The sequence below is a fragment of the Branchiostoma belcheri genome, unplaced genomic scaffold (assembly GCF_001625305.1).
Source record: "Branchiostoma belcheri isolate BF01 breed outbred unplaced genomic scaffold, Haploidv18h27 scaffold46, whole genome shotgun sequence".
Classification (NCBI taxonomy): Eukaryota; Metazoa; Chordata; class Leptocardii; order Amphioxiformes; family Branchiostomatidae; genus Branchiostoma; species Branchiostoma belcheri.
In genome coordinates, this window is record NW_017804087.1 from 1,313,213 (window position 1) to 1,322,629 (window position 9,417).

The window sequence follows — 9,417 nt, forward strand, 5'->3', positions numbered from 1 at the left end:
ATAAATATCATAAGGAGAATTGTGTGGACAAATCATTAGGAAAGGCAGAACTATAGGTGGCATCTATTGCAGAAAGATCATAGAAGTGGGGTTAGATTGTAAGTTTTCTCCTAAATTCTTAGAAATACAGAAATGAGGAAGATTACTATGATACTGAACCGTCCAGACATACTATGATTTGTACAGAATGATTCGTAAGTATGATTATGAAATTGTACAGTATTTGAGTATAGCTGTCAAAGTTGATTAAGTTGTTTTACTTCTTAGTCACATGCACATTGGTACAAGATGTACTAGCATGTTTTATAAAGTTACAACATAGGAAGTTTCAACACTTGATTGTTTACTGATTTGACATATCATTTTTAGTGTTTCTCAGTCTTAGATTTTGTGTTACTTTCTTCGCTTTAAAATAGAACCTCTCTGATCCAAACCTTTTGTGGTGGCCATGTCTTTTGTGTGTTGGTTCCCTTCATTACATGTTCCGACGTAAAGTCACCCGATAACTACCATGGCCCATAGGTACATAAACAATTTAACACATTCCATTCTTGTTAAAATGTCAAAATCTGTGTGGTACCTTTTCTTTTCGATGACTTCTGGTATTGGACTTTCAACTCTTGTGGGAATTCCTGTAGTTTCTAGAACTAATATTGACAAAACCATCGAACGTCAGAAACAATAGTGACGTCATAAAAATCCCACCGCCTTAAACTAATAATGACGTCATAAATTCCGTAACAAATGGTGTCATGATGAATACAAGGTAGTAACGCTTTTGAATCAGTTTTTCACGTAGTTAAGATAAGTTCAAGTGCTCTTTTTTTATAATACCGGATGAATTATGGTTCCCTCTATCCAAAATGAGTTAGGACTATGTTGTCACGTGACCAAGAGGGTGATCTATTATTCCGTAACAAAACGACTACGTTTATCAATGCGTTGCCATAGCAACGAGGAAGAAAGGTACTAAACGAGCGATGAGCTATTGGAAGGGAAAGACGAAATATATATTGTCCATGGAAAACAGTCCTGAATTACTCTTCACCGAAATCTACCTGGTCTCCAGTGTGCACGTCCGTTTGATAAACTCTGCCTGAAGGTACGTGTGGGTTTATTTTTGTCGGTTTTATTTAAACAGTTCTCATTAAATGTGATAACCAACTTATCCAAAATTTTGCTGGTTCTTTACAACTAAGCAGAGAAGCATGTATTCGTTTAAGGTTTATGAAATGTATTCAAATGTAACGTAGGTTTTAAAAAAACAACGTTCTGGAAATTTTGTTTTCACAAGCAATATCTGTCTTTGCGCAGGTTTCATTTGTTTCTATATATATAAGAATGTATATAACTTGTTACATGTAACGTTACGCAACGTTTCGATTTTTTTTTCTTATTTGCAGAATAAAGCGGACTACCTTACGGTGTACAAGAAAAATACGTCTACGGCCCACGATTGAACATTTTCCTGGCCTTAAGAATTCGCATATGGCATTGTTTCTGATGAATTCCAAACTCATAACAGTACGGTAAGATGGAATCTTCTGAAAAGATTCAGACGTCTGAGCCAGGCCGTGACTCCGTCCTGGACATAGCAGACGACACGAGGGTCTGGATCGTGCCTGAGAACGAGTTCGACCCACAATTCCTGGACCAGCTGTCGTTGGTCTCGTTCCCAACTCAGTCCGAGTGGATCGTGTCGCCGCCGCATCCAGGACAGGACGGGCTGGCATTCTGGATTCCTGTCAAAGACGACTCCAAAAAGAGCGGGAAACGTAAGTTGAAGTCGCCCTATTCAGTAATACGCCCGACTGTTCCTCCGAAGAGAGAGGAAGGCTATCTACCGAAGGCTCTGGCGGGGGTTGTGGATACTCTGTGGGCCTCTCGTGGTTTTGCAGGACACCTGTCAGCGTTACTGAACGATACAACACGACCGTTCGCTCCTCTTCCATTCGAACATGTGACTCAGCTTCGAGCTAAGCAGCAAGTAACAGCATCACCTGGTGGAGACGGCTGCACAGAAATGTCAGGCGTAGCAGAAACCCGTATAGTGGACCCAAATTTGTCCAAGGCAGTTGCAGATATTGTAGTTGAGACAAACTCGGGTGCCTCAGAGAAAATGCGTGACGCAATAGATCCGGTCGTTTGTACTCCGTCATAGTTTTATTGTTCTAGAATGAATAAATGAACAACTGCAACTGATTTTATATGGATAAAACACAAAATCTTGGAAGTGTAACTATCTGCTAACAGTTTTATTCCGATTTATTTGATGAACTATATTACAACGACAGTAGACGTAGCCTCGCCTGTGTAAGAAAAGATCACTGTTTTACCACAAACATAACGAATGTTACATGAGGATAGACTTTATCATGTACTTTTTGAAATCAAATTGTCACGAAGTGACAGTTATACATTAACTTAAGCACTTGTACTTTACCTTATACATTGTAGTAGCTATAGTTAGAACCCTTCCTTCGGGCGGGGGTTCGCTGCCTGTTCGAACACACCTTGCGCACGTGATCACCACGTGCGCACGCGGTGTTGAGCAGGTGTTCGAACAGGTAGCAACGACACCTGTTCGAAGGAAGGGGTTCTAGAAAGGTAACGTTGGGGGAGAGGAGACTTGAAAAGATTAAAGAAACGACAGGACGACATCTCTGAGTCTCCGTGTCTTCTCTACGCCACCGTGACATTTGGTAGTACGGCTGGGGTGCCGATCGTTACATCTTACAAGGAGGAGGAAGGCGACGAAGGCAGGCAGGTGGGTGGGCACAGTTAAACTTATAACCTATTGACAACCGCACTTAGTTATAGGTATCTGTAACTGAATGGCTGCTGGAATGACGTCGCTCTTTGCGCCCGTCGACAGGCGGGTCGCAAAGTTTAACGGACCTCCATGTTCTCCTAACGACTTGACTGTTAGAGAATTTATTGAAGAAATGCGAACTATCTTCAGGCTGTGCAATGTCCAGGAAGACTCTTGTATCCGTAGTGATATTGTTATGCGTCAGCTCGGGGGTATTGCAAAAAGGGAGATTCAGCAGCTTCCTCTGGTAGACAGAAATGATGTCGAGAGATTGTTTGAGGCCTTGTTGAACAGCTATGATGACAGAACTAGTCATAGTGATTATCTGGGACAGTTTTACGCTCGTGACCAAAGAAGGGGGGAAACCATCAGGGATTTTGGCCTGTCTTTACAAGAGTTATTAACGAAGGCTGAAGAAAGGGCTCCGGCCGCGGCTGTGGTCGGGCCCGTGGCTCAGGATGAAGCCGCTGCGGTGGCCCAAGCTAAGGATAGGACATTGAGAGATAGATTGATTGACGGCCTTAGAGATGATACGGTAAGGCGTCAGTTGAAGCGTGAGGTCCAAGACAATAATGATATGACATATCGACAAGTTAAGGAAGCAGCTATGCAGTTAACCGGGGAGTGGGAGGTGAGAAGACAAGGTTCAGCCCAAGTTCAGGCTACAGCCTTTGAGGAACAGGACCCCCAGTCTAGTCGCGTAGAACAACTGCTAGAGCGAACCCTAGACATGTTGACTATCAATTTGCAAATGAGTCAGTCTAGTAGACGGGATCAGGATACATATAGACGCAATCAGGATAGCTATAGGCGCAATCAGAATACCTATAGGTGCTACAACTGTGGGAAGGAAGGACATTTCGCAAGAGATTGCACCACCAACAGTAGTGGTATAGAGTGCTTTAAGTGTGGTCAGAAGGGGCACATTGCACGTGGGTGCATGATGAGGCCTAGAGCTACGGAGTGCTTTAAGTGTGGTCAGAACGGGCACATTGCCAGAGACTGTAAGATAGAAGAGTCGGCTGCTTCACGTTCCAACATGCACATGCCCCCAAACTAGAGCGGTCCGCCTCCGATAGCGGCCCGGGGGTGGATAGAGTAGATAGTGAGCTGCAAATGGATAAGAATGAAATAGACACAAGTACAATACATACAATAAAGTTGAATAAAAACGTGGGTAAGGGAGTCGAGAAGATTGACAGATCAAAGCAGAAACCAGACACAGTAGAATACGATGACAAGGTAGCCGGAGAAAGTCTTAAGGCTAGGACAATAGGGTCCTCAGATCACGTTGTCATTACGTTTGACGGGGTAGACATCCCTTACCTGTTGGACACAGGATCACAAGTCACAACTATTCCTGAATCAATGTATCGTAAATACTTTGGGGAAGATAGTCCCAATCCCAAAAATGCGGACTCGTGGATTAAATTGGCGGCCGCCAATGGTGAAGAGATACCACTAGTTGGGTATTTAGAGATGGATGTCAAAGTCTTTGAGAGGACCTTGCCAGCAAGGGGAGTCATTATTACCAAGGATCAAGGGAAAACAATACCGGCTATAGTGGGAATGAATGTAATCGGTCCGTGTAGAGATGCATTGTTTACGGAATTTGGGAGAGAGTATACGGATAAAGTAGAAACTGTCACAGGAAAACAATGGCAAAGAGTTCTTAAGAACCATGAGCAGCATCTGAAGTTAGCCAATCCTTCAGGAAGAGTATGTTTTGCTCGGGCACCCTGTAGACAAAAGGTTACGGTTCCTGCTCGACATGAGATGATAATCTACTGTAATGTCAGAGGTAGCAGAGCGCCATACATGGCTCTTGTAGAGCCAACAGTAACCCATAACTTGAACTCATCCTTGATTGTGGCACGTTCGTATGTGGAAGTTCGGAATGGCAAGGCGCCTGTTAGAATTGCCAATGTGTCTAAGCAAGACGTACAAATAGCATATAACGCAGTAGTAGCTGAGCTTTGTCAGGTGGAACTTGTACCACGAATCGAAGACGACATAGCCTTGGAGAGAGAAGGGGAAGATATTGTCAGAGTCTGTTTCCAACATAATGTGAACGTAAATAGCGTTCCAGAATCATGGTTCCCAGATGATCTTGACTTATCGCAGTCTGATCTTGCAGACGATCAGAGACAGAAGTTAGGGGAAATGTTAGCAAAGCATAAAAATGCGTTCTCTACGGGGCCTTTTGATGTGGGCCGTACAACAGTGTTAGAACATAACATTCCCACGGGCGACACAGCTCCAATCCGGGAACCATACAGAAGGATTCCCCCTACCTTGTATCAAGATGTGAGGGAACAGATTCAGAAGTTGCAAGATAATGGCATTATTAGAGAGAGTACTTCCCCGTGGGGTGCAGGGTTGGTCCTAGTTAAGAAGAAGGACGGCTCAATCAGGTTCTGTGTAGATTATCGCAAATTAAATGCAGTAACGCACAAACAGGCTTTCCCGTTATCACGTGTGGAAGAGTCGCTGGATGCTCTAGGGAATGCCAAGATCTTTAGCTCTTTAGATTTGGCTTCAGGTTTCTGGCAAGTTCCATTGAAGGAAGAAGACAAGGAGAAAACAGCGTTCGTTACCCCCTGGGGTTCCTATGAATGGGAGTCAATGCCCATGGGATTGTCAGGTTCACCGAGTACGTTCCAACGTGTTATGATGAAGTGTCTTGGAGATCAGAATCTCAACTTCTTGCTTATCTATCAAGATGATATACTTGTCTATTCAGACTCGTTCGAGACTCATATTGAAAAGCTTGAATTTGTCTTAACAAGATTGGAACAGTATGGTCTGAAACTGAAGCCGTCAAAATGTAATCTCTGTCGAAGAGAAGTTAGATACTTGGGTCACGTGGTTAGCGAGAAGGGTGTCGCCACTGATCCAGACAAGATCGCGGCCGTGAGGAATTGGCCTATTCCCCACACAGTAAAAGAGTTGCGTTCCTTCTTGGGGTTTGCGGGGTATTACCGTCGTTTCGTGCAAGGATATGCCCAAATAGCAGCATGTCTATATGAGTTGATTGGAGGACAAAGGAAACCCCAAAACAAGGCCACAGTGGACAAGAAAACCCAGAACAGAACTAGATTGAACAAGTGGTCAGTTGAACATCAACGTGCGTTTGAGACACTTAAGCAGAAACTAACGAGCGCGCCCATCTTAGCATGTCCTAATTATGCTAAGGACATGATCCTATACGTAGATGCCTGTGATTATGGATATGGAGCTGTGCTAAGTCAAGAGCAGGAAGGGATTGAGCGGGTTATTGCTTATGCTAGCAAGGGGTTGGGTCCAGCTGAGCGAAGTCCACACAATTACAGTAGTTTCAAACTGGAACTGGCAGGACTCCATTGGGCTATCTGTAAGAAATTCAAGGAGCATCTCTACGGAGTAAGATTCACAGTCTTTACTGACAACAACCCCCTAGCACACTTACGCAACGCTAAACTTGGGGCTGTGGAGCAGCGTTGGGTGGCACAGATGGCTGCATTTGACTTCGAGATCAAATACAGACCAGGGCGCATCAACACGAATGCAGACGCCCTGTCACGGCTTCCCATTAAGACGTCTTGTGATGATCATGAGATGGTAACAACAGAAGTCGTCAAGGCCGCATGTCAGCGCTACGTATCGCTGATGAAGCCGAGCGTAGCGGAGCAGTTACGACAGTGGCAACGAGATGACATAAAATGCCAAGGATTGCCAGATGAGCCAAGAGACGACATCACACGTCAAGCACCACAACTAGCAGTGGAAGTGGGACAGATGCAACGGGAAGACCCCACCCTTCGTCGAGTAATAAAGTATGTGAACCGTAAGCGCCGTCCAGACCAACGTGAGCGTAAGGAGGAGAGTGCAGAAACCCTTCGTCTCCTTAATCAGTTCGACCGACTAGAGATGCAGGACGGCGTGTTAATGAGGACAAGAATCGATGCAAGTGATGGTCGCCTTAAGAAACAGATCGTATTGCCACCAGAACTACGTCAACGAATGTTTCAGCATTTGCATACTGATGCCGGACACTTAGGCATCAATCGCATTCAACGGCTGATGGAGAGACGGTTTTATTGGCCAAGCATGTATGCAGACATCGTTCTATGGGTGAAGACGTGTGAGAGGTGTGTGTTGCGTAAGACTACAGTAAAGGCAATACCCGCCCCGCTTGTCCCTATCAGAACGACATACCCCCTAGAAATGGTAGCAATGGATTACTTGACAGTCGATAAGTCGTCTACGGGATACGAGCACATTTTGGTTATCATTGACCACTACACGAAGTATGCTGTTGCAGTAGCAACAAAGAATCAGTCAGCAGAAACAACAGCGAAAGCTCTGTGGAGTCATTTCGTTGTGCATTATGGATTTCCCCATCGCATCCACTCAGATAAGGGTGCCAATTTCATGTCAACACCATGCAGGAACTGTGCAGAATCTATGGAGCAGCGAAGAGCAATACTACACCATATCACCCACAGGGCAATGGGCTTTGTGAACGCTTTAACAAGACTCTACTAGATCTGTTAGGAACGTTAGAGAGGGAAAAGAAGAGAAGATGGCCGGACTACCTAGCAGAAGTTGTCCATGCTTACAATTGCACAGAGCAAGAATCTACTGGATATTCTCCATTCTATCTTATGTATGGACGGCATCCGAGGCTCCCGATTGATGTTGCCATTGGGACGGAAGACGATAATGACGATTTGGAACCAGACGGGTGTACTGACGACTGGGTACTCCAACATTGGCGGCGATTTCACTATGCGTACAGTAGGACTTCGCAAAGGCTAGAAAAGACAAGAGAAAGGGATAGACGCATTCGCCAACACAAAGAGCGGAGCTGCCCATTGTTACCAGGACAACGAGTGTTGGTGCGGAATAGACGTTTAAGAGGGCGAAGTAAAATCCAGGACAAGTTCGAATCCTCACCTTACGTCGTGGTACGCCAACCACACCCAGACATCCCTGTCTTAGTTATCAAGCCGGAACGCGGACAAGGATCAGAGAGAACAGTACACCGAGAACTTCTAATTCCTTGTCCTTTCTCACTTCCTACACGGCAACGTCAGAAGAAGCCACAGGCACATGATGAACGGGAGCACTGGGACACACAGGATGCCATCACTGACGATCAGGAGACAGACGAGGATGAAGGACTACTTTGGTTCAGTAGTCCAGCCACGGAATCAAATGTGCCAGCCCCAACATTACGAAGGTCTCAGAGGGTAAATATCGGGGTGCCACCAGTACGTTATGCAGAGGTGTATAACATTACACCGAAATATGTTTCGACTTTACATGTTAATCTGTCCTAGTTTTACCAACGTATCCAGGGTGGGACTGTTAACAACAAGGGGGGAGGAGTTGAAGCTGTTGTGTGTCCAGGAAAGCCAGACATCGGGCGGATTTACCGAGTAGCGGGAACATCCGGGCACACAACAGCCGGCAGCTGATAGGAATTACATGTATGGGCTTTATTTCCCTTGGGGTAGGTTAAGGTAGGGTAACGTAAATAAGTTATACAAATAAGTTATTGTTCAACTTAATTGAAGTTCCTTAATATATAATTACTGAAGTTCTGGAGTTTGAAAGTTGCCGTTATGCAGAGAGAGAGAGACAGAGAGACAGATAAATTATAGAAGACATGTGCGGTTGTCAATGGTTGTATGTATTGCCCTAACCCACCACCCCCCAGAGGTGTGTCCCGCTGGAGCAGGCTCCTTCAGATGTTCCTGTTCCGTGCGGTCCTGAGGGAGTGCGCGAGCCAACCACCGAGAGGGTGGGGGAGGACGGACATGGCAACCGGGCCGGGAGAAGCAGAGCCGGGAGAAGCAGAGACTTTATTTGAAGAGAAGCAGAGACTTTATTTGAAGAGAAGCAGAGACTTTATTTGAAGAGAAGCAGAGACTTTATTTGAAGAGAAATTGCATGGCATAGAAATGTATATACATAATCGATAACCAGATAACGGGGACGTTATGTAAAAAAAAAAGCCGGGGGAGATGTCACGAAGTGACAGTTATACATTAACTTAAGCACTTGTACTTTACCTTATACATTGTAGTAGCTATAGTTAGAACCCTTCCTTCGGGCGGGGGTTCGCTGCCTGTTCGAACACACCTTGCGCACGTGATCACCACGTGCGCACGCGGTGTTGAGCAGGTGTTCGAACAGGTAGCAACGACACCTGTTCGAAGGAAGGGGTTCTAGAAAGGTAACGTTGGGGAGAGGAGACTTGAAAAGATTAAAGAAACGACAGGACGACATCTCTGAGTCTCCGTGTCTTCTCTACGCCACCGTGACATAGGCTTCCACATACTTATAATAGGAATAGTTACTTTGTTTGTTTTTTCAAGTATTAGCCGGGAAAAGAAGTCTTTTTGGTTGTAAATCGGTAGAAACATATCATATAACCTACAATTCTATATACCTCGTACCATGCTATTTTTGAAACCAAATTTTGACATTTTTAAACCAGATAAGCTGCTTTCCTCTATTCTTCTTGCTGATTGGCTGTTGAGATCTAATTGGGTTAACTGTATTAACATCTGCACATAGCCATACCATATTGTACAGTATTGAACTGCATTCAAGTG

General features: G+C 44.8%; 1 protein-coding gene across 1 annotated transcript; it reads left to right on the forward strand.

The window, feature by feature from the left end:
* Positions 1-1,534: 1,534 nt before the first annotated feature.
* Positions 1,535-2,390, forward strand: LOC109478992. Its single transcript, XM_019780830.1, has one exon. It carries the CDS (start codon positions 1,535-1,537, stop codon positions 2,159-2,161), a length of 627 nt encoding a protein of 208 aa, XP_019636389.1. The 3' UTR covers positions 2,162-2,390.
* The last annotated feature ends 7,027 nt before the right edge of the window (positions 2,391-9,417 follow it).